Raw genomic sequence first — 24,450 nt, 5'->3', positions numbered from 1 at the left:
TCCTTAAACCGCCCGGTGTCCTTTAACAGCACCGACCCGGCAACATTCAGAACCAGAACCTTTTTATTGCCGTGAATATTTACATGTGGGTTGAGTCGAAAAGGGTGGTGCAACAATAGACAAAGACAATAAACAATAAACACGATAATTACAAATATAAATATTATTAATATATACAAATATAAATATTAACATATAAAAATATTTATATAATTAATATATACAAATATTAATATTATTAAAATATTAAGTATGTGATAAAGTGCACAGACAGGCAAGTTACAGAAATGTAACAAGTGTAAGTCAGTTTAAAGTGACAAGTGTATTTAAGGTGAATAGTTACATGTATTTAAGTATGTTTTAGTGTATTTAAGGTGAATAATTACGTGTATTACAGTGTATTAAAGTGTGTTTTAGTGTATAATTGTATTTAAATGACAATTGCATCTACGTTTCATTTTCTTTGGTCAAAACCAGTTTCTTTGACTTTTAGTTGAGTGCATTTTTGGTCCAAGGAATAAACAGACTCAATTATAAACAAAGGTCACATGGCGCACGAGCAGCACACGGTTGATGGGACAGGTCAGCGGCTCTGACCCGCCACATCTCATTCATCTCGACCTCTCGCCGCAAACCGTCTAATTATCCTCACGGCGAGTTCACCTGCGGCGAGGGCGAGGGCGGCGGTGACCCCGGCTCCTCGCCGCACAACACACTCATTAGACGGAGGGATTAGCCGCCATCCCGCTCTTAACGTCGCGCGCGGCGCTATTGATCCGCCACGGGGCCGAGCCGGCGCTTTAATTAAAGAGTAAACTCAGAGAGTAGAACCTGAACACACTCTAGTTATCTCACTTAGTCGAGTCGGAGAACAACACATCGATCCCCCGGTGACCTTTGGTGACTTTGGAGACTTAAAGAAGAAAGTTGTTTACTAATTTACAAAAGCAGTCGACCTGCGGAGACTCTATTTAATATAGTCAGTGAACGTGTTGTTACTCTGTGATGATTCATTCTGGTCACATGACATCTATTGTTCATCTGGTCACATCTATTGTTCATCTGGACCCATGGCAATTTGCATATCGTCAAAACAGATCCACCGACGACGCAATTGCCATGGCACTTCACACCGCCCTTTCCCACCTGGGGAGAGGAACTGTGTTGTGCGAATGCTGGTTGTGGACTACAGCTCAGCGTTCAACACTATTTTCCCCCGCAAGCTCGACACCAAGCTCAGAGGTCTAGGCCTGCACTCTACCATGTGCAGCTGGATACTGGACTTCCTGTCGGGCCGCCAGGTGGTGAGGATGGGCAGTACCACCAGGAGCCCTCTCAGGGATGCGCGTGGAGCCTCTCCTCTCACGCTGACCCTCAACAGGCCCTCCTCAGGGATCGTGTGAGCCCTCTCCTCTACTCCCTGTACACCCACGACTGCACGGCCATGCACAGCTCCAAGTCATCATCAAGTTTGCTGACGAACGACACAACAGTGTTGGGGCTGATCACCCACGGAACGACGAGACAGCCTACAGGGAGGAGGTTGGATCACTGGTACAGTGGTGCCAGGAGAACAGCCTCGTCCTCAACGTCAAGAAGACCAAGGAGCTGATCGTGGACTACAGGAGCGGAGAGGAGAGCACACCCCATCTCCATAGACGGAGTTGCAGTAGAGGGTCAGCAGCTTCAAGTTCTCGGCGTGCACATCTCCGAGGACCTCATGGACCACGCACACCACTCACGTGGTGAAAAAAGCCCAACAACGCCTGTATTTCCTTAGGCGACTGAGGAAATTCAACATGCCCCCGCATCCTCAGAACATTCTACACCAGTACCATCGAGTGTTCTGACAGGTTGCATCACCGTCTGATGGAGGGAACTGCCACCGCCCTGGAGCGTAGGGCACTACAGAGGAGGGTGTCGGCGTCGTACATCGTTGGAGGTGAGCTTCCTCCATCCTGGACATATACACAAGCGGTGCGTGGCCAGGGCCAAGCGGATGCTGAAAGACAATAACCACCCGGCCACAAGCTGTTCACCCTTGGTCAGGCAGGCGCGATACGCGGTATCAAGTGCCGCACAAAACGAACTGAGGAAAGCTTTCAGTCAGGCCTACCAAGCTGTTCTTCTACCGCGACAATTTAGTCAGTATCAGTGCCACACAAACAGACTGAGGACAGCTTCTTCAGTCAGGCCATCAGGCTGCTGAACAAGGACTGAGACCTCATTAACACTACACCAGAACATATTCTGTGAATATCTATGGCCATGGTGTATATTTTATTACATTGTTTATATATATATATTGTATATATATATTGTATGTATATACATATATATATATATAGTCTCAAAAAAAGTGTATATTTTATTACATTGTTTTATATATATATTGTTAATACTTTCTTCTTTTTTTGTGTGGATATTGTATAGTTTATTCTCATTCTTATTCTTTTTTTAGTCTGCTACTGCTGTCGGGTGTTTTGCTTTAAGAATTTCACGAACCGATTATACTTGTATAAAAGGGGATGTGACAATAAAAACTTGAAACTTGAAACTTGATCTGGTCACATCTATTGTTCATCTGGTCACATGACATCTATTGTTCATCTGGTCACATGACATCTATTGTTCATCTGGTCACATGACATCTATTGTTCATCTAGTCACATGACATCTATTGTTCATCTGTCACATGACATCTATTGTTCATCTGGTCACATGACATCTATTGTTCATCTGGTCACATGACATCTATTGTTCATCTGGTCACATGACATCTATTGTTCATCAGGTCACATGCCATCTATTGTTCATCTAGTCACATGACATCTATTGTTCATCTGGTCACATGACATCTATTGTTCATCAGGTCACATGACATCTATTGTTCATCTGGTCACATGACATCTATTGTTCACCTGGTCACATGACATCTATTGTTCATCTAGTCACATGACATCTATTGTTCATCTGGTCACATGACATCTATTGTTCATCAGGTCACATGACATCTATTGTTCATCTGGTCACATGACATCTATTGTTCATCTGGTCACATGACATCTATTGTTCATCTGGTCACATGACATCTATTGTTCATCTGGCCACATGACATCTATTGTTCATCTGGTCACATGACATCTATTGTTTATCTGGTCACATGACATCTATTGTTCATCTGGCCACATGACATCTAGTGTTCATCTGGTCACATGACATCTATTGTTCATCTGGTCACATGACATCTATTGTTCACCTGGTCACATGACATCTATTGATCATCTGGTCACATGACATCTATTGTTCATCTGGTCACATGACATCTATTGTTCATCTGGTCACATGACATCTATTGTTCATCTGGTCACATGACATATATTGTTTATCTGGTCACATGACATCTATTGTTCATCTGGTCACATGACATCTATTGTTCATCTGGTCACATGACATCTATTGTTCATCTGGTCACATGACATCTATTGTTCACCTGGTCACATGACATCTATTGATCCTCCTCTGTTCTCTCCTGAAAGGTTCTTCACTTTTTTCCCTGTAAAAGTATTTTTGTATTTCTTGGGAGTTGTTTTTGATCCAATGTGAGAGGTCAAAGGTCAAAGGTCAGTGATGTCTATGTGTACAGATTGTAAAGCACTCTGAGGAGAATTTGTAATTCGGATATTAGGCTATATAAAATAAACTGAATTGAATTTTCAGATCTTCCTCTTCGCCGATGCAAACATATATGATCATATATGAACATATATGATCATATATGAACATATATGATCATCAGTCTGCTGCACAAAGTGTGTTTCTGTTGTGCATTGTGTCACGTTATTATAACATTTAATATTATACGGATTAATACACATCTAATAATACAAATAAATAAAATATCTGTATATCTGTCACAATATATCTTTCCCACGTGTAAATTGTCCTGAGTATAAATGCCAAACTATCAGCTTCATCTCCAAACTGCATGTGACTGTGTAACCACTAGAGGGCGCTCTGAGGCTGCTTCCTGCTTCAGCCCTGTGGGTAAAACGAGACACCACACCCCCATTCCACGTATTAACCTCAAAGATAAACCTCAGGAATGGTATCATAATGTGAACACAAATAAAAACCCTATACTTATTCTCACTCGTGTGAACGAGTGAATACGGACACGCGGCGGTCGAATCCATGACGTGTTTTCATTTGAAAGCCTCCGTTAAGTCCACAAAGTGCACGCGTTTAAAGACTGAATAGAATTGTTAGAAGAAGACGACACATTTATCACTAGAACTATTTATTCTAAATGTACGTTTAAGTGGCTCATCCCACAGTTCATTAGTTGAGAAAACACTGTGATTGAGTTTTCCCCACAGGCCACGGCGACCTTTTTTAAAGTTCCTCCACAGGCCGTAAATCTCCTTGTCTGCATGAGTCAAGACTCTGTTGCTAATAAACGTGTGCAGGGAGCGTACCGCCGGGCGCAAAGCACATCTCACTTTTATCTGTAAACCCCGCCTCCCAATCCCTTAGACCCCCCCCCCCCCCACACACACACACACACCCTCATGAAGACAGGGGTAGCAGAAGAAGAAGAAAAACCCCCACAAATCTCCAGAAACCACTTCTGATGGAAAACACAGCTGTTTGTGAGTCTCCTCGCTGAGCGAGCATGGAAACGTGGTGTAAGGCATGCTCGACGGGCCCGGGGGCCTCCTGGCAGACCGACACCAGGGCACAGAGCTGCGGTTTCACGTGGTTCAGCATGAGTCACCGACCAGAAACATGTCCCATGCAGCATGGCGAGGCTCAGTGGTGGGTGAGGGCCCAAAGACAATAAGCCAGGGGCCTGCATCATAACATATGAGCATGATGTGTCAAAGCCATGAAGACCATTAACATTTAACGATGTCAGAAGGGACGGACGCTCACATCGCAGAAAGATTTAAGTGACAGCGAGAGAGAGGAGCTCAGTGTATCCTAAGCGTCCATAAGGAGAGAGGAGAGGAGAGAGGAGCTCAGTGTATCCTAAGCGTCCATAAGGAGAGAGAGAGAGGAGCTCAGTGTATCCTAAGCGTCCATAAGGAGAGAGGAGAGGAGAGAGGAGCTCAGTGTATCCTAAGCGTCCATAAGGAGAGAGGAGAGGAGAGGTGCTCAGTGTATCCTAAGCGTCCATAAGGAGAGAGGAGCTCAGTGTATCCTAAGCGTCCATAAGGAGAGAGAGAGGAGGAGCTCAGTGTATCCTCAGCGTCCATAAGGAGAGAGGAGAGGAGCTCAGTGTATCCTAGCGTCCATAAGGAGAGAGGAGAGAGGAGCTCAGTGTATCCTAAGCATCCATAAGGAGAGAGGAGAGAGGAGCTCAGTGTATCCTAAGCGTCCATAAGGAGAGAGGAGAGGAGCTCAGTGTATCCTAAGCGTCCATAAGGAGAGAGGAGAGAGGAGCTCAGTGTATCCTAAGCGTCCATAAGGAGAGAGGAGAGAGGAGCTCAGTGTATCCTAAACGTCCTTAAGGAGAGAGGAGAGAGGAGCTCAGTGTATCCTAAACGTCCATAAGGAGAGAGGAAAGAGGAGCTCAGTGTATCCTAAGCATCCATAAGGAGAGAGGAGAGAGGAGCTCAGTGTATCCTAAGCGTCCATAAGGAGAGAGGAGAGAGGAGCTCAGTGTATCCTAAGCATCCATAAGGAGAGAGAGGAGCTCAGTGTATCCTAACGTCCATAAGGAGAGAGGAGAGGAGCTCAGTGTATCCTAAGCATCCATAAGGAGAGAGGAGAGAGGAGCTCAGTGTATCCTAAACGTCCTTAAGGAGAGAGGAGAGAGGAGCTCAGTGTATCCTAAACGTCCATAAGGAGAGAGGAGAGGAGAGAGGAGCTCAGTGTATCCTAAGCGTCCATAAGGAGAGAGAGGAGCTCAGTGTATCCTAAGCATCCATAAGGAGAGAGGAGAGAGGAGCTCAGTGTATCCTAAACGTCCATAAGGAGAGAGGAGCTCAGTGTATCCTAAGCATCCATAAGGAGAGAGGAGTGAGGAGCTCAGTGTATCCTAAACGTCCTTAAGGAGAGAGGAGAGAGGAGCTCAGTGTATCCTAAACGTCCATAAGGAGAGAGGAGAGAGGAGCTCAGTGTATCCTAAACGTCCTTAAGGAGAGAGGAGAGATGAGCTCAGTGTATCCTAAACGTCCATTAGGAGAGAGGAGAGGAGAGAGGTGCTCAGTGTATCCTAAACATCCATAAGGAGAGAGGAGAGGAGAGGAGCTCAGTGTATCCTAAGCGTCCATAAGGAGAGAGGAGAGAGAGAGGGCTCAGTGTATCCTAAACATCCATAAGGAGAGAGGAGAGGAGAGGAGCTCAGTGTATCCTAAACGTCCATAAGGAGAGAGGAGAGAGGAGCTCAGTGTATCCTAAACGTCCATAAGGAGAGAGGAGAGGAGCTCAGTGTATCCTAAACATCAATAAGGAGAGAGGAGAGGAGAGAGGAGCTCAGTGTATCCTAAACGTCCATAAGGAGAGAGGAGAGGAAAGAGGAGCTCAGTGTATCCTAAACGTCCATAAGGAGAGAGGAGCTCAGTGTATCCTAAACGTCTATCAGGAGAGAGGAGAGAGGAGCTCAGTGTATCCTAAGCATCCATAAGGAGAGAGGAGCTCAGAGATGTAAATTCATCATCTCTGACCCCCCCCCCGTCAGTACGGTGGGACGTTCTCATTTAAAATGTGTAAACGCTGTTGAGCCTTTACGATATTCCTCTACGATTATTATTATATATTATTATTTTATTTTGCACAATTCAAACAATAAAACAAAAATCACAACAGAGCTTTATGAATATCTCAGTGCAGAAAGAGACAAAAAGGCTTATTTGAAGCCTCCACCGATATAATATATAATATTTAACATTTTACAAAACTACAAACATATAAGATGAGCTGCTACGCCGCCTCCTGATGTCGTCATTTCTCTCTGAAACCTTAACCAAACAATAACTCTTCGACAGCTCAGTTGCTCTAGAAGGCGGCTCGTGTTTGCACAGCGCCGCCTGCCAGAACACGCTCAGGGCTCGCCGCGGGGGGCGGGGCTCGGCGTGGGGGGCGGGGCTCGGCGGTGTGATGGTCAAAAGGCCGGAGACGGAGACGCGTTCGGTCCTCGTCTTCCTGACGGAGGAGCTCTGGCTTTCATGTGGCCGAAACACAAAAAGCCTTTTTGTTTGTCCTGGTTTCCTATTTGTCTGGACGTGTTGTTTGAGTTGGTTCCACATGAGGGGGAAGAAGAAAGAAGCCCAGACTGAATGGATCGCATGTTGGACTCATTAATGACACACGTGAAGAAAGTACGAGTTAATCGCTCCGATTCCAGCCAACGTGTAAACTGTGGCGGCCCAAACATTCATTCCCTGAGAAGCTATCGAAGAAAAAATAAATCCAATTGAGATGTTGGGCTGGTGATGGTGCAAGGTGAAGAGTTCCCTGGTGAGACGCCACTCAGAGGGTTTCTCACACACCATTTGGTCTCTTGGTCTCTACAAATAGTGGCGAGGTTAACTTGTGAAAACACTCACACCCTGTGACCAGATTAGATCTACAAAGAGCTCTCAGCTCCAACAAAAGGTGGGAGATATGTCTGCTTTTTAAAGAAAGAGGCTCCCCCCCCCCCATCCGTCCTCATTCCATCCTCTGCTTTCATTTGTTCGAGCTGTCGACAGCAGGCTCGGCTGAGATGATAAACCTCGGGTGTTTGTTTGCTCGTTGTCAGCGCGAGGCTTTTCCCATCATTCCTCGGGACGAGCGTCGCTCGCGCCTTTTGAAAAGTTTGGTCGGACTCGAAAAAAATACCACAATCCTCTTCACCCCCACGAACAAGACACGACAATTTCACATTAAGTGTTCAAATATCGCGCCGGGTCTTAATAATAAAACACAGTAAATGCACTTTAAGGGTCCAGCAAAGACTTTGCATCAGTTTTTATGTTTGACAAAATGTTTTAAAGATTTAATTTCTCCCCATTTTGACATAAAAAAAAAGTGTAACAGTTGAAAGCTCAACAACACATTTGCTAATTGGGATTTATAATTTAGCAATATTAAAATAAAACACACCAGAGGTGTTAAGAGGTTTTGTTGTGTGTGTGTGTGTGTGTGTAGGGGGGTCTCTTGGCTCAGTCTGGGGTCAAGCACACTCAGTGTGTGCTTGACCCAGGAGCGTCTGAAGGGTTGATTCTCCAGGAGGTCAAAGGTCATGTAGAGACTGATGTCTCGTAGCCTTATTTAGACTGGTCTTTAAATTCATCTGGCAGTTGTGAAAGGCACCTTTTCTAATGTGTATGTGCATCATAATGGACTCACTTTCATACTTTTTATTCACTGATTTATTCTCCTGTTGCAAATGCTGCCGCTGACATTTATCGGCCACTCCGTCTCGACCTGCTCTCCGTTTGCTCTGCAGGATCAACACAGTGGTGTGAAACCGTTAATATCCAGCTTCCACCAGCTGCTGCCAGAATGTTCAACTCAATTCAGTTCATTTTGTTTAGCCCATTATCAGAAGTGTGTAACGCCTCCTGACAGAGAGATAGAGGCCACGAGTCTGAAACACGTCAAAGATCGTCAAACCGGAACAGGAAACTCTCAATCAATGGGAAGAGCAAGAGCCCACATGCAAATCGCATGATGTGGATTCGAGTTCCGGTGCATGTGTTTGGACTGCGTTGAGGAATGCAAAGAGGCAGCAGACAGTTGACAGGATGAGTAGAAACCACCTGGAGTTCACACCAAACTCACAAGGTCACCTTTCCTCATTGTTCTCCCCCTGTGGCTCGTAAAACACCACATCCCTTGGGGTCAACCCTCCACCGGCCTGGACACATCCACAGTGTTCCAGTGAAGACAGACAACCAATGTGTCCTTATTGGCAATTTGTTTGGGATGACGTCCGAGGTGTTTGACCCTGAAGCCAGAGTGGGGTTAGCTACATGTTGCTTACTTCGTGTGCATGCCTGAGAATACGGATTTGAGAGATTAAAGCTGTACATGTAAAACTAAAAATGGCCAAAGTGTCCCAGGTGCAGGGAAACATCTCGGCCTCTGGCGGTATCGTCGTCAGTGTCTTTGCTCATAAATCTCTCACCCTCATCCCCACAAGGCCTCACACCCACCCATCAAACACACATCGCAAAATACCCCAAATCTCAAAAGCTGCCTGGAAATGCAGAACTAACCCGACTGTGTCGCCGACCGGGGAAACGTCCAGTTGCCTAGAAGACAACAAAGACTTTTAAAGCTGCACCAATATTTTTGGTAAACTAACAAAGGATCAAACGAGTGTCGCAGCCACAGAACGTTGAACCCATTGAGGATTACCACCACATGTGCAGTTCCTCTCCGCTCGACGGAGGATTTGATCATCTTTGGTTTGGAAATCCTCCGATTTTTTTGTTTCTTTTTTCTCCCCAACAAGCCCACTCACTAACTGCCCAGCACCCAGCGGCAGTGAGACGAAATGAGCCTGTTAGCATGGTTAGCGTAGCGTCACACCACAGATCCCGGAGCGGTTTGATCCTCCCATCTGTCAGCAGCAGCGATGCGTTGGTTTCTGTAGTTTTAATGCACGTCGGCTCTATAGACCTGTAATGCCACCCCTCAGATCCGTCTCTACAGGCCGATGTAACCTGCAGGAAGGAGAACACAGACTTCAACCGAGTCGTTTAACTTTTCTTAATTGTCTTTCCCTCCTCTCAGTGTAAAACCTTCAGAAGTACTCGGTTGAACATTTGAGATGAGAGACACGGCGTCTTCCTCCAACGCCTCGCAGGCTGTGATTCACAGCCCGGTCTCCGTCTCCTCCATTATGCTCGTATCTTTTGCTGGCGGGGGGGTTATTGCCGACCACAGACACACAAGCAGCCTGACTGATTCAGCCCTTTAGATTTGTGTGGATTAGTCACAGTGGAGGGCTGGCCGAGCCAGCGGGGAGTTTAAGACATTGTTGGGAAAGAGAAAGCCTGGAGTGGGCGGGACGCGTTTTTTATTTCTGGTTTTTACGACCCCTCAGGTTTCCACCTGTGCTGACACGGCTGAGACTTTACAATAGTCCTGAGAGAGTTACAAGCAGCCGGGTAGGAATTCCAGGCTTTCTTTCTCTTTTTTCCTCTCCTCTCTTTTACTGGAAGGGTGGGGTAGGGGGGGGGGGGCAGTTATTGTGGAACATTTGTCAGAAGCCAGTTGCAGAGGCAGGGCCAGCCGGTGATTTATGGCAACATCTGCAAGATGCAAAGTCGTTATATGAGCTTTGAATCACACAAAGAGCCAGGGCTGGAGTGGAGATTGAAAAGAGACGGTCTGACGGGGTCTGACGGGGTTTTCTAGAGCCTGTGCAGGGATTCACATGATGGCAACTTGTGTGAACTTATTATCTGACCGTGGTATTTCTGCAGCTCGGTGTTACCGGGCGGAAGTGGCTTCAGCTGGTGTTCGCGTCCCGGTGAAAGCTGTTACTGTGATTCGATATGGCCAAAAGATTCCCACCGAGTTTGAAAATAATCTGTGAATGATTGAAAATGTTTTGTCCCATAGGAGAGAAACCTAAGAGGATCTCCAGGTGGGAGCGAGAAGCAACACAACACAAATCTAGATTTGTCTGTCAACGGTTTGGATGTCGGACCCAAAGTGAGTGAAAGCTGAGGCCACCTCATTTTAAAAATGTGTATATTTGATCACTGACAAAGCCGATACGATGTAAACGAGCCCCGTGGTCGTAAAAGTCAGACACACATCCTCCAGCTGATTTCCTGAGCTTTGTGACAAGAGGAATAATAGTTTGTGCAAGCCGCCTTTAGCTATTTAATATCATAAACATCTGTCTGCATTTCACCACATCTGGCAATATTCAAGGCAAATTAGCTACAAAATCCAGTGTCTGGAAACGAGATAAGACCGTGCACGGCATGCTAAATTAATTTTATTGGCTCGGTCCCCGGGGCGCAGAGATCAGAGAAGGCCTGAATCATGTATTATTGAGAAGAACATTTGAATCCACCCTCCAGCTGTTAAACTCTGAAGGGGGAAGAAACTTTCCCTGCAATTAAGTGACCTTGAGCAAGGCAGTTGAAGGACAAGTCGGCCTCAGATCCTCTTCCACGGCTCAAAATGAGCAACGCAACACAACCCATGAGTCATTTTGTAATAAACATCGCACTTTATCTGCTTTCCCTCCACCTGCCAGGCCTTGATGTCTATTGGCAACTCCTGTAAACACGCGTGAGTTTGTTGTATTCAGCATGTTTATGGCTGGAGAGGGAGAGAAGCTGGGGGAGAGAGTTTTAGTTGAAGAGCGAGAGTACGCCGACACTAAAACAAATGGATCTCACAGCCTCTTCTCACAATACCACAGAGAATCAGCCCAGACTCTGTCCTCCATGTCAGGTCTAAACCAGAGTCCACTTCCCGCTCTGCACCACACGGTGGACGGACACTCCCAGAACTACCTGCTGAACACTGAACAGTGTTCTGCACCTGAAGGAGCTAAACGGGCCGAGCTGGGAGCAGCGAGACCTCAGGAGAGAGTGGAGAACGGGGAGTACGTTCAAAACTTCTGATGAATGCTACGTCTGCGTGATTAGTTAGTAAGCTACCGTTTGTTAACGTGCTAGCACGATAAAGTTCTGTAAAGTGTCCAAGAAATCAACTTGTGCTGGTTAAACTTCCCCCGACGTCCTTCAGCACTTCCAGAAAAAACTGATAAACATTCAGACTCACTTTTTACCCCAACTGGACTTCCTGGATCTTAGTTCCTGTCTCACTGGCACCTGAAGGTGTCAGGGTTTCAGGTACTTGAACCCAACTCGGACACAGGAATGCAAGAAGAGGATCTTTACTTGTCTTTTCAGGCGGGGTCAAACCCGGGGGGTCAGTCCAATACGGCAAGAAATCCAAAAGGGGGCAGGAGAAACTCTGAGGTCGAGCAAACTGGGTCAGAACCGGCAGATCAGAATCAATGTTTGGAATTCACTGGAGAGCTTGGCAATAACACACAAGAGGACAAGGGCAGGTGAGGGGATCAAATCCTGACACACTAACGAAGGGACGGCTGCAGGTGGGACGGGCGTGAGAACCAGGTGAAGGGAATGAATGATGATGAGGTGTGAAATGACATGAAAATAAATTAAACCAGCAAACAGAACAAAAACAACTCATATGATGGTGAACTCGTCACAGCAGGTCTGTATCGCCAACACCTCAGGGGGTCTGAATGTCCTCCCCTCCCAGTTTAGATCATCAACAGGAACGAGAACAACAGGGATGACCAGCGACGCGTTTCAGAGCGATGAAGACGTCAGTACGTTGACTTCTTCGCCAACGAACTGTGGCGATTGAAAGAAGCTCTTTCTGAACCGGAATATTCCTGCTACCAACTATAACATGGCCCTGTTGAGACTCCGCCATCTGTTGAGACTCCGCCCACTCCTCCTCTCTACCTCCACCTGATGGACGGTAGAGGTCTGGATGGTGGAATATGCCGACTACCAACTCTTCATCCACTCTGTCATCTTCATTGTGTTGTTCCTGTGTTTTAATGTGTGTGTAATGATTCCTTCTGGTCACATGACATCTATGACACCTGTCCATCCTGGAGAGGGATCCTCCTCTGTTCTCTCCTCAAGGGGTCTGACCTTTTACCCTGAAGGGTTGTTTGGGAGTTGTTCCTGATCCCATGTGAGGTCAAAGGTCAAAGGTCAGGGATGTCAATGTGTACAGATTGTAAAGCACTCTGAGGGGAATTTCTAATTTGTGAAAATGGGCTAAACAAATATACTGAATTGAATTGAATTTCTGCGGCGGCTCGTTCCTCGTGTAGCGCTGCCCGGCCTCACTCGTGCCTCCAGGAGGATCCGCGTGGTGAGACATGGTTTCTAAAACCGGACTCGACTTCGCACCGCGGTGACGTGAGGAGGCGGGAGCGGCCCGGACCTTGGAGGTTGCCGTGGCAGCAGCAGCAGCTGTTCCCCAGGTGTTTGAAGACGTGTGTGGCTCCAGCATCGTGTGTTAATCGCAGCCTCCTCAAAGAACTGGCAGGACTTCCAACAGACCTCTTCATTCCTTTGCAGTCGACGCAGCGCAGCCGACCACCAGGTGCACGTACACATCGGCCGGGAGGACGGCAGAGAAAGAACCGTCCCGGGGAAAGAACATCTCATCGTCGGCGTTACAGACACCAAGTGACACCGACCTTTCGGTCGCATATACGATTAAAACAAAAGAAGTCACAGTGACAATGTTCCCCCCCCTGTCCGGCCCTCTTCGCGCTGCCAGATGAAACACGAGCCGGGAGCACAACCCCGTCCTGACTTGAATCCCCTCACAGCTGCTGGCACCACCATCGTGGCGCTGCCGTTTCTTTTGTAAATAAACTCCAGCGTGCCGTCCAGGGCGCCGCGAGACGCTTTCCAAGAGCAAGTTCCAACAGCGAGGCCCCCCCCCCCACCTCGCGTCGGAGAGGAAAGGCCTGAAACAACAAACCGCCGGGCGAGGGGGGGGGGGGGGGTCATCTGGCAAACCGTTTGCGCTAAGCTACGGCGTGGCTTTGTTTGTTCTGACAACGAGCAGTTTGTGGGTTCAACGTGAATTACATGAGCGAATTTTCAAATTGGTCTTTAATTGTGGAACATCATTATTAATGGAGTCGTTGTTATTGATCTTTGTTCTCAGCGGTTGAAGCTGCTGCAGGAGGAACAGCTTCAGCTTCATGAGGGCCTGAAAAACAGACTATATTAAAACAGCAAATACTGCCACTACCAGATATACTACTACTACTACTAAATATACTACTACTACTTCTAGCCTACTACTGCTGCTACTGCTACTACTTAGCAGCAGTAGCATACTATTGCTACAGCTACTACTGCTGCTGCTAGTAGTAGTAGAACTACTGCACCTATTGCTACTACTAGGCCTACTACTAAATATACTACTACTACTATTAGCCTACTACTGCTGCTGCTAGTAGTCAAACTTAGTACTAGTAGCTGTAGCAAATACTGTTGCTGCTAGTAATAGAACTACTGCTTCTATTGCTACTACAGTAGTATTAGTAGCTAGTAGCAGCTAGTTATACTACTACTACTAGCCTACTACTACTAAGTAGTAGGCTAGTGGGGGGCCGACTGATGACAGACCCGGCGTCCTTGGGCGGTCTGCAGCGCCGCCCTGGAAGGCCGGCGCTCAAGACCCGCCAACCAGCAGCAGCAGCGGCGCCACGTGCTCCAAATCCCAAAACCATGAAGACAGTAGCACCATTGAAGCCCCAGGAGCCGCGAGGTGAGGCAGCAGCACACGTTCAGCTGGTTTCTGGTTTTATTGTTTACATATGTGCAAAACATCGCTTCATTCAAAGCTGGAATAACAGAATTGGCAGGGCTGCAAAAATACTCGTACACAAATGGTAAGCAAAAATAATGGAATCTGTTTATATACAATTTACAAAATATAATAAACTTTATATAAAAAAAACTGTATATATTCATCTATATTATTTAGCACGAGCCGCGTCCTTGACGAGCAGCTGCTAACGAGCTCCTTTTGACTTTTAAAACCGTCCATTACATTCACTCGTTGCACATTTCAGGAGTCCGTGATTGCAAAAGTGTCCGTTCAGTGAGGTAGAAGTTATTCTCTTTTTGTTTTTGGGGTCGTCCTCTCCGCGAAGAACAAGCGTCGCTCGGCTAAGTGCTCGTCCGGCGCTGCGGGGCGGGATCGAACGGCCGCTCGTAAACGCCGTCGCTCTGCTCCGACGCCGCGAGGCCGCCCTCCTCCTCCTCCTCCTCCTCCTCCTCCTCCTCCGGAGCCGTGTAGGGATCCTCACACAGAGTCACCGCGCCGCGCGGGACGCCCGGGTGGAGGTCGCTGATGGGGGGCCTCCACGGAGCCTTCCCAAATGTTCCTGAGCGAAAAACGGTGGCCAATAAGAAGTCAGACCAACGGACAGAAGACATCAGGAAAAAGGTTTTCAGGGTTCATTCACATGTTGAACAACGGGTGTCCAGGAATTTAGACCAAATTTCCATGACCAAACATTTTGTGAAATCTCTATATAGACGAGGATAAACCTTAAATGACACAAATGAATGAGAGAGTTTGATTAAAAGAATGGATATTTACATAAATGTGTATTCTTTTAATCAAACTGCATAAATAAATATATGAAATATCACATTTACATGACTTTTCCAAAACTTTTGGGATTACAATTTTTTCAAAGACTTTTCCAGGCCTGGAAATAACCATTTTTGAAATTCCATGACTTTTCCAAACATCCGGAAAAAGGTTTTCAAGGGTAAAACACGTGACCAACGGATTCCCAGGACTGTAAACCAAATTTCCATGACCAAACATCAACGATGGACTTCAGACCTACCCATGAAGGTGTTGGAAAGGCCCTCGTGAGGCTTCCCGTAGTCGCTGGCTTCAACCTCCTCATTGGATGGCCGGCGGTCCCTCCGCTGGGGGGAGGGGCCGCGGTGGAGGCCGGCGTTGGGGAGCTGCATCAGGACCGACGAGGAGCAGAGGTCAAACCGCTCAGACAGGAAGTAATCCCTCATTTTAGAGTTGGACGGGCTGCCGCTGTAGGACTCGACCCAGACGGGCTTTTGATCAACGGAACAGCCTAAAAAGAGAAAATTATTAGTTCCTTTATGTCGCATAAGGTTCTACAGCAATAAGAATCTAAGAGTATCGTTGTAGGATAAGAATCTATTTGGCGGAGGTGTTGCACACACCTGTGAAGACCTCCGTCGGGTCGGCGGAGTACAAGTTCTCTCGGCGAAGCAGCGATCCGATGGGGCCTTGGTAGTGGCAGAGCAGAGGGTCGATGGCCGCCTCCAGGTCCGCTTCACTTCCCGTATCGAGCTGGCAGAAACCTGGACAGGTGGGAGGAGCAGAACCACGTCAGAACAAGGGGTTCACATGATCGGACCTGGAATAAGAAGGGGGCGGCGTCCTCACCGTTCATGTCTTTGGGCTGCAGGTAGAAGCCGCTGAGAGACGAAGCCAGGTACTGATGGCTGCTGCCGCTCTCCGACGGGACGTCGCCGTCCTGCCGGTCGGCGAGCGTTCCCTGGGAGGACAGGTAGCTGGGGATGTCGGCCGGCAGGTTGGTCTCATCTGGGAGCGCGAGGACACCCGAGTCACGTCACACACTCACATCTTTACCGACAGATTCCCTTTTTGTCGACCTTCATAATACGAAAGGTCAAACTGCCGACAGCCGGCGAGCACCGACCTGTGTTGGTGACGCTGCAGTCCTCGCTGCGCCGCCGCGTGTGGTAGATGATGACCACCCACACCAGCGACGTGCCCACCACGCAGCACACCACGGCGATGATGACGATTCCCACCGTGGTCCAGCCGTCGCTGTCCGACCCCACGCCGCTCACCGTGCCGACCCCCGCGCCGCCGCCCTGCACCCCGGAGTCGCAGTTGGGATTGGGGATGACGGCCAGCAGGACGTGGCCCCGCTCCGTGCCGAGCGCGTTGGACATCTCGCAGGTGTACTTCCCCGCGTCCGCCTCCGCGGCGTCGACGATGATGAGGAGCTGGTTGGCGGCCGCGAAGAAGTGGCGCTCGGTCACCACCAGAGGGCTGTCGTCTTTGGTCCAGTTCAGCCGCGGGTGAGGGCTGCCGCCGGCGATGCACTGGAGGACGGCGGTTTCGCCCTTCGCCACCGTGCGATCCATGAGGGGCCGCAGGAAGGACGGCGTCTCTGAAACGGAGGATGAAAAGCAAAAGAATCGAACAGTTAGCGAGACAAGGAACCGATAGCACCTCACCGATTCACCAACCTGCAGTCCGTCTTTCCTTCACACGAGCCTGGTCAAAACCAAAGCTCGAAGCAAAGAGTTCCTTGAGCGCCGTTTCTCACCGAGCACGGTGAGCGTCACGTTGGCAGAAATGGCGCCGGCCGTGTTCTGAGCCGTGCAGCTGTAGACGCCGATGTCCTCGGTCTTCACGTCCACGATGAAGAACACGTCGTCCTCCGGCATGACGTGCATGCGGCGTTCGCGGGCGGCGGGGAAGTCGGTGCCGCCGTCCTTCTGCCAGGCGATCTGAGGGGAGGGGTGACCCACGGCGGCGCACTCCAGCCGGGCCGTGGCTCCGGCCCGGATACTCAGGTCCATTGGCATCTTGGTGAAGGAGGGCATCACTGGAAGAGAGACGACGACACGACGCCAGAATCTTTGAGGAATTTGACGAAATTTCGGAACCTTCTAGACGGAGACGCACTCCAACCGATCGGCTTCTCCTCTCGCCCCGAAAACTTACTGTTGACCGTGAGTCTGGCCTTGAATGAATAGGACGATCCAAAGTGGTTGGAGATGACGCACTGGTACTTCCCCTCGCTGGAGAACTCCACGTGCCGTAGCTCCAGCGTGGTGGTGTACTCCGTCACCTCCGTCTCGCCCGCCGTGCCGCCCTGCAGCCGCAAGTGGGCCTGGTTGTGGATCTCGGCGTCGTTCAGGACCTCGTTGTCTTTCTTCCAGGCGAAGGTCATCGGCGAGTCGCTGGAGCTGGCCGCCGAGCACACGAAGGTCACGTTGGCGCCCTTGAGCGCCGACTGGGTCTCCGGCTGCACGGTGATTTGAGGCTTTGGGAAGTCGTCTGGGATAAGAGACAAAAGGAAGTTTGAAATCCCTGGAAATCTTCCCTTTTTTCCCCGTGAAAGTGTTTTTTCTATTTTTTGGGGAGTTTTTCCTAAATCAGAAAGATATGCAGTATTATCTTTGCAAGTGCCCCAGCTAACGAGTAGGATGCTAACATTAGTGTGCTAACATTAGCTTGCTAACTAGTAGCATATTTTCCCTTTGTTTTCCCTGTGAAAGTTTGGGAGTTTCTCCTGATCTGATGTGAGGTCAAAGGTCAGGGGTGTTTATGTGTACAGATGGTAAAGCCCTCTGAGGGGAGTTTGTGACATTGGGCAATACAAAATAAACTGAATTGATTTGATATAGTCTGTGGAAAACGATCCGTGCTCAGGTCTGGAAATGGCGATTCGGCAATTTTCTGGTGCATTTTGATTTCGTTGGCTCGTCTGAAAGGGGAAAAACTGAAGTGAAATATTCCCTCAGCAGATCTCTGTGATGGTAGGAACGAGGAAAGCTGAACACTTAACCTGGTACATTTCCATCACGCTCTCCTCCCGAGGCTCATTAGCTTGACCAGGAGTCAGGAAAGGAAAATACTGAACAATCTGGGTCAGCTCGTAAATGGAAAAAACCTGTGAGTGTGTGTGTGTGTGTGTGTCAAGGTGTTACACTGACTGAATGCATCACTTACCACACACAAACTCCTCCTGGCTGACGGCGAACACGCTGCTGCCCTTCAGCATCTGCGGGTGGGCGCAGCTGGCGTTGAGGCCGGGCATGAAGGTTTGCTCTGCCACCCAGACGGGAAGCCACTTCAGCTGGCAGTCGCACAGGAGGCTGGAGGTGTTCAGCCGGCTGCCGGGAGAGGACAAGACACCCCAAACAGAAAGAAAAACAGCTTCACTCACGAGTAAATAACACCACGTAGTTTGGTTTTCACTGATTTGGGTCCAGAGGGAGGTGAAAAGTCGTGGGGGAAATAAAGAAACTCTGTTTCTGTAAACCAGACCCTCCCCTTTAGTGGAGGGAAACAAAGGACGCCGTGAAGCGGTTAATAACGCTGAAGCCAGCGCGATAATGACTTTCACCTGGCGCTCCGTCCCACATGAACACAGACGGTGTAACGCCGCCCTCAGACAGGGTCGTACTCACAGCTCCTGCAGGCTCTTCATCTGGGAGAAGGCGTTCGCCTGGATGGACATGATGGCGTTGTTGCTCAAGTCTCTGGAGAGAAGAGGAGAACAAAATAAATATAGAAAATTCGGGCGGAGAGACGGCAGCTTGTGTAGAGCGAAGGATACAAGCGACTTCAATCGAGAGGGGGAAGAAAGAAAAGAAGGTCTGGGCTCCAGAACAATAAAACTCTGGGCAGTGTTTGCTGTGTTAATCAAGAGAGGCCCGACTCTGGGCTGCTTTGAGCTCTGGCAGCGGCTGGGAAAAAACTCTAATTAGAATCAAAGGCAGCTGTTGTGTGTGTGTGTGTGTGTGTGTGCATGCGTACACGCACACACACACACACACACACACACACACACACACAGAGAGAGAGAGTTCCCTCCACTCGCCTGGGTGATCGATATCGTCTGGCACACATGTAAAGATACGAATGGCGGAGCGTTTCTTCTTCTTGATTCCACATCAAAGCGGGGGATGGGGGGGGGGTGCACGGCTCTAACAAACCGCCTCTGTGTGATTCACGCCGCTTAGTTTACGGCTCAGACTGATGGAAACAATCAGAGAAGCACGAGGCCGACTCACAGGTGCTGCAGCGCCTCCAGGCCGGAGAAAGACTTCTTGGTCACCGAGCGGATCTGGTTCCCCTGCAGAAACCTGGAGGGGAAAAACCACAAGAGTCTCATTATTTTGATAAACTTTTGCTGGATGGCTTTTGTTCCATGTTCCATAACGTCGGCCGGTCCGGGGCGAGACGTCAACGTCGACTATCAACTCACAGTTTGTTCAGCCGGTCCAGGGCCGAGAACGGGCCGTTCATGTCTTCAATGGTCCAGGAGATTTCATTATTTTGGAGATCCCTAAACAAAAGACAGACCACCTCGTAAAAAAGAAAAGAAATCCACGCCCAGAAAACAACTGCACTTGCGATGTTAATAAAACTTTATGCGGCTGTACATTTCGTTCGAGGCTCCGAGCCCTTCAGGAAATTCCTTTAAAAAGTCTGCGATGGCTTTTCTGCAGGTTTACAAGGCAGCGCTACAACATGCTGCACTGTAAACTTCATCTGAGAGGACAAATATACTTCAAATATGTATTTTACATTTCTGTGAAAGAGGGATTGTCTTTGTGAAATCCCCCTTTCTTTTTATGAACTAATTAAATTACTAAATTAAATGAGACAAGTTTTAACTCACTGGGGATTTACACACCACTAAAATAAAACTGGTTTCACCACACACACTATTTATTAAATAGAGACTAGCTATTACTTCATATTTACACACAGCCAGGTTAGCGAAGCTAACTGAGCTAACAAAGCTAGCGTTAGCTCCGTTTAGAGTAAAGAGTAGACCTTTGAAATAAGGAAAAACATAAATCATAAAATATTATGCCATTCATGATAAGCTAGAGGAATGGCCAACTAACTTTTTATATTAACCAAAAAAAGCCCCTTCTTTAAATCGTCAGTCTTGATGCGTCAAATGGGAAGCAAGCTAACGCACGTTTTGTTAGTGCGTTCCGTTAGCTAACAGTCACACATCTGGCAGCGTGAAATATGCAGTAAAAACTAATCTCTAATAACCACTTTGTGTGGTGCGAACTGTTTCAGTTTAGTGTTACGTAGTTAGATATATCGCAAGTTTTTATCAAGCTTAAATTAGCTGGCGCAACCAGAAAACAGAAATTAGCCTCTCTGCCTTTTACTTTAATGGATTTCTTAGCGTCTCTCCAGGAAAAGCTCTCGCTCTTTGATTTGAAGGGAATGAACGATTAACGTTAACGTTGCCTGAAACATCTTCTGCTATCAAACACAAAGTTGTTACCTCTGCAGATTATATAACTGCTATAAAAGTAGACAAATAAAGTCAATGCGCAGCATTCGAGAGCCGAATCACCGAAACAAACGTTTCCCAGAGAAACGGCTCCTTGATCCTCAGCTGCTCGAATGTTTTTAAACTGCCATTTTCCTCCTCGACATGCCTGGTTATGGCTGATTGAGATTGAGGAGGGGTCTGTGTGTGTGTGTGTGTGGGGGGGGGGTGTTGGATTTGAAGCCCTGAAGCTATCCATGTCCACCGAGCTGCACACCTGCCCTCCGGTGACCTCAGCAGTGAAGCTTACATTTGGTTCCAGTTAAAAAAAAACCCCGTCCTAACCAGGGGAAATGTTCCGGAGCCTCTCTGTGGGAAAGAGAGGGGGGGGATGGGTGGATGTGGGCGAGGGGTCAGGCAGAGGAAGGGGAGACGTTGGGAAAGGGGGAGGGGGGGGGCTGTGTGTGGAGAGACCTCAGCACACTAATCTATTCCACATCCCCAAAACACATCGGGCAGGATATTGAGGGTGTAGCAGAGGGGGGGGGGGACTTGTACTTACACTTCATGTGATAGAGATGAAACACCGACTCACACTAAGAATCCGCTCAAAGCAATAGCGTGGCGTTTTAGGGTTAGCGCTGGAGACAGAATTAGCTGAGCTCGGCACAAAATGTGTCTCGATGCGTCCGATGTTAGAAAAACGATATCTCCGTTTGCAAAAACACGTTCCAGCGGTGAAATGAGATCTCTGGTTCGGTGTCCGGTCCCTGGATCTCTGGCTGGGAGTTTAAACCCTCTCCGTCCAGAACATCTGAGCTCCCGTTGAAAGGTCGTGACCTCGACTCACAGCGTCTGCAGGTTGGAGAGGCCTCGGAACGCCCCGTCGGCGACGAAGCTCACGCGGTTGTTTCCCAAGCGGAGCTCGTCCAGCACGCTGAGGCCCACGAAGCTGGACTCCTCCAGCCGGGACAGGTGGTTGAAGGAGAGGTCGCTGAAGGTCACACGACACGAAGAATGAATACAACAACTGGACTTCAGACTCATTTCATAACGAGTTCCAAGAGATCGACCAAACAGAACTCGGGAAACAAATAGAATAGAATAGAAATATACTTTATTAATCCCCAAGGGGAAATTTGTCGAGCCAGTAGCAGCAACACAAGAATAAAAGATAAAAATAAAAATAAAATAAAAAACACAAAATATAAGAAGGGTTAGGGTGATCTGGCAAGAGGTGAACTGTTGTAGAGCCTCATAGCCGTCGGCAGGAATGTTCTCCTGTATCTCTCCTTGTGGCAGCGGAGCGTGAGGAGACGTCTGGAGAAAGAACTCCTCTGTCCCTGTAGGAGGTGGTGGAGAGGGTGGTCCGGGTTGTCCAATATGGACACAAGTTTCTTCAACGACCTCCTCTCCACCACCTGTTCCAGGTGCTCCAGCTGGCAGCCGATGATGGAGCCAGCCTTCCTAACCAGTTTGTTAAGACGGCTGGTGTCACGGCTCGATGCTCCCCCAGCAGACAATGGCAAAGTGCAGCACACTGGCCACAACCGACTGGTAGAATAACTCCAGCATCTTGCTGCACACGTTGAAGGATCGAAGCTTTCTCAGGAAAAAGTCGACTCATCCCCTTCTTGTACACAGCGTTGATGTTGGCCTTCCAGTTCAGTCGGCTGTCGATGGAGACACCCAGGTACTTGTACTCCTCCACCATGTCCACGTCCACTCCCAGGACACTCAGAGGTGTAGGAGCTGTCGCCTTCCTCCTGAAGTCCACCACCATCTCTCTGGTCTTGGCCACGTTCAGCCAGGTGGTTCTCATCGCCCACTTTACAAAGTCACTCACCACTGCCCTGTACTCCTCCTCCGTCCATCCCTAATACACCCGACCACTGCAGTCATCAGAGTACTTCTGCAGATGGCATGACTCCGTGTTGTACTGGAAGTCACTGGTGTACAGGGTGAAGAGGAAGGAGACAGAACAGTTCCTGTGGGGCTCAACATCACTGACCACCGTTCCAGACAGCACACGGCCCATTCTGACAAACTGTGGCCTGTGAGGTAGTCAGAGATCCAGGAGATGGTGGGCGTCCACGACCACCGCAGCTTCTCACTCAGCAGCAGTGGCTGGATGGTGTTAAATGCACTGGAGAAGTCAAAGAAAGTGACTCTCACAGAGACACCGGTTCCATCCAGGTGCGACTGAGCTCGTTGCAGCAGGTAGATGATGGCGTCGTCCACTCCCACATGAGGCTGGTAAGCAAATTGCAGAGGGTCCAACGTGTGTGTGTGTGTGTGTGTGTGTGTTTTTGAGTAAACTTAGATGAGATCAGATAGCCGGGCACGTCCCGGCCGACAGGCTCAGCTCCGTGTGATAAGAGAGAAACACGGAGGAACCGAGCACGGAGGAACCGCCTGCGTGTGTTAACGAGGAGAGAGAGAGAGACTACATCTGATATTGGTATTACCAATTTAAAAAATGGAAGAAGTGTAACTACAGGAGAGCGATGTGTTGGTTTCCAATTTAAAATGGAAGAAGTGTAACGGCAGTGAAGAGAAGAGGCGCTGTGTGTGTGTGTGTCTGTGTGTGTGTGTGTGTGTGTGTGTGTGTGTGTGTGTGTGTGTGTCTGTGTGTGTGTCTGTGTGTGTGTGTGTGTGTGTGTGTCTGTGTGTGTGTGTGTGTGTGTCTGTGTGTGTGTGTGTCTGTGTGTGTCTGTGTGTCTGTGTGTGTGTGTGTGTGTGTGTGTCTGTGTGTGTGTGTGTGTGTGTGTGTCTGTGTGTGTGTGTCTGTGTGTGTGTGTCTGTGTGTGTGTGTGTGTCTGTGTGTGTGTCTGTGTGTGTGTCTGTGTGTGTGTGTGTGTGTGTGTCTGTGTGTGTCTGTGTGTGTCTGTGTGTGTGTGTGTGTGTGTGTGTGTGTGTGTCTGTGTGTCTGTGTGTGTGTCTGTGTGTGTGTGTCTGTGTGTGTGTGTGTGTGTGTGTGTGTGTGTGTGTCTGTGTGTGTGTGTGTGTGTGTGTGTGTGTGTGTCTGTGTGTGTGTGTGTGTGTGTGTGTGTGTGTGTGTCTGTGTGTGTGTGTCTGTGTGTCTGTGTGTGTGTGTGTGTGTGTGTGTGTGTGTGTGTGTCTGTGTGTGTGTGTGTGTCTGTGTGTGTGTGTCTGTGTGTGTGTCTGTGTGTGTGTCTGTGTGTGTGTGTGTCTGTGTGTGTGTGTGTGTGTGTGTCTGTGTGTGTGTCTGTGTGTGTGTGTGTGTCTGTGTGTGTGTCTGTGTGTGTCTGTGTGTGTGTGTCTGTGTGTGTGTCTGTGTGTGTCTGTGTGTGTGTGTGTGTGTGTGTGTGTCTGTGTGTCTGTCTGTGTGTGTGTGTGTGTGTGTGTCTGTCTGTCTGTGTGTGTGTGTGTGTCTGTGTGTGTGTGTGTGTGTGTGTGTGTGTGTGTGTGTGTGTGTGGTCAACAAGAGGAACTGGAGTGTGAGGGAGTCCAGGCTCCAGAGGGGAGGCGAGGGCGACACAGAGAAGTGTTGGGAGTTCAGAGTGTGAATGGAAAGTGAGGCTGGTGTAGCGGGGGGGGGGGGGGGGGGGGGGTTCACTCACAGCTCGCTGAGCTTCTGGCAGAACTCCCAGGCGTCAGGTCGGATCCTGCTGATGGCGTTGTGGCCGAGGTGGAGCTGCTGCAGAGTCAGCAGGCCGTACAGCCAGCCCTTACTCACCTCCGTCAGGTTGTTGTAGTCCAGCTGCCTGCAGGACCACACACACACACACACACACACACTATGAGACCGGACACCGCCTCTGGAGGAACGGTCCTCGACGCACACTGCGGGCGAAGTTGCTCACAGGACTTCCATG

At 48.7% G+C, this 24,450-nt stretch overlaps 1 protein-coding gene across 1 annotated transcript in view; it reads right to left on the bottom strand.

Annotated features, from left to right (window-relative positions):
* Nucleotides 1-14,322: 14,322 nt before the first annotated feature.
* lrig3 (leucine-rich repeats and immunoglobulin-like domains 3) overlaps nucleotides 14,323-24,450 on the bottom strand; it is a 21,513-nt gene continuing 11,385 nt past the window's right edge. The window contains exons 6-19 of the mRNA XM_056424658.1: nucleotides 24,439-24,450; nucleotides 24,196-24,339; nucleotides 21,462-21,605; nucleotides 19,577-19,657; nucleotides 19,383-19,454; nucleotides 18,777-18,848; nucleotides 18,316-18,479; nucleotides 17,305-17,640; nucleotides 16,904-17,185; nucleotides 16,265-16,744; nucleotides 15,988-16,146; nucleotides 15,762-15,902; nucleotides 15,401-15,649; nucleotides 14,323-14,926 (exon numbers count right to left, since the gene is read on the bottom strand). The exon at nucleotides 24,439-24,450 is cut by the window's right edge and continues 132 nt beyond it. Of these exons, the coding sequence (XP_056280633.1) occupies nucleotides 14,709-14,926; nucleotides 15,401-15,649; nucleotides 15,762-15,902; nucleotides 15,988-16,146; nucleotides 16,265-16,744; nucleotides 16,904-17,185; nucleotides 17,305-17,640; nucleotides 18,316-18,479; nucleotides 18,777-18,848; nucleotides 19,383-19,454; nucleotides 19,577-19,657; nucleotides 21,462-21,605; nucleotides 24,196-24,339; nucleotides 24,439-24,450 (2,554 nt within the window). The 3' untranslated portion in view covers nucleotides 14,323-14,708. The remainder of the gene's footprint in view (nucleotides 14,927-15,400; nucleotides 15,650-15,761; nucleotides 15,903-15,987; nucleotides 16,147-16,264; nucleotides 16,745-16,903; nucleotides 17,186-17,304; nucleotides 17,641-18,315; nucleotides 18,480-18,776; nucleotides 18,849-19,382; nucleotides 19,455-19,576; nucleotides 19,658-21,461; nucleotides 21,606-24,195; nucleotides 24,340-24,438) is intronic.

This window comes from Pseudoliparis swirei, chromosome 10 (genome assembly GCF_029220125.1).
Source record: "Pseudoliparis swirei isolate HS2019 ecotype Mariana Trench chromosome 10, NWPU_hadal_v1, whole genome shotgun sequence".
Lineage (NCBI taxonomy): Eukaryota > Metazoa > Chordata > Actinopteri > Perciformes > Liparidae > Pseudoliparis > Pseudoliparis swirei.
The sequence above is the reverse complement of the archived record's forward strand: the minus strand, read 5'-3'. Positions and strand labels throughout refer to the sequence as shown.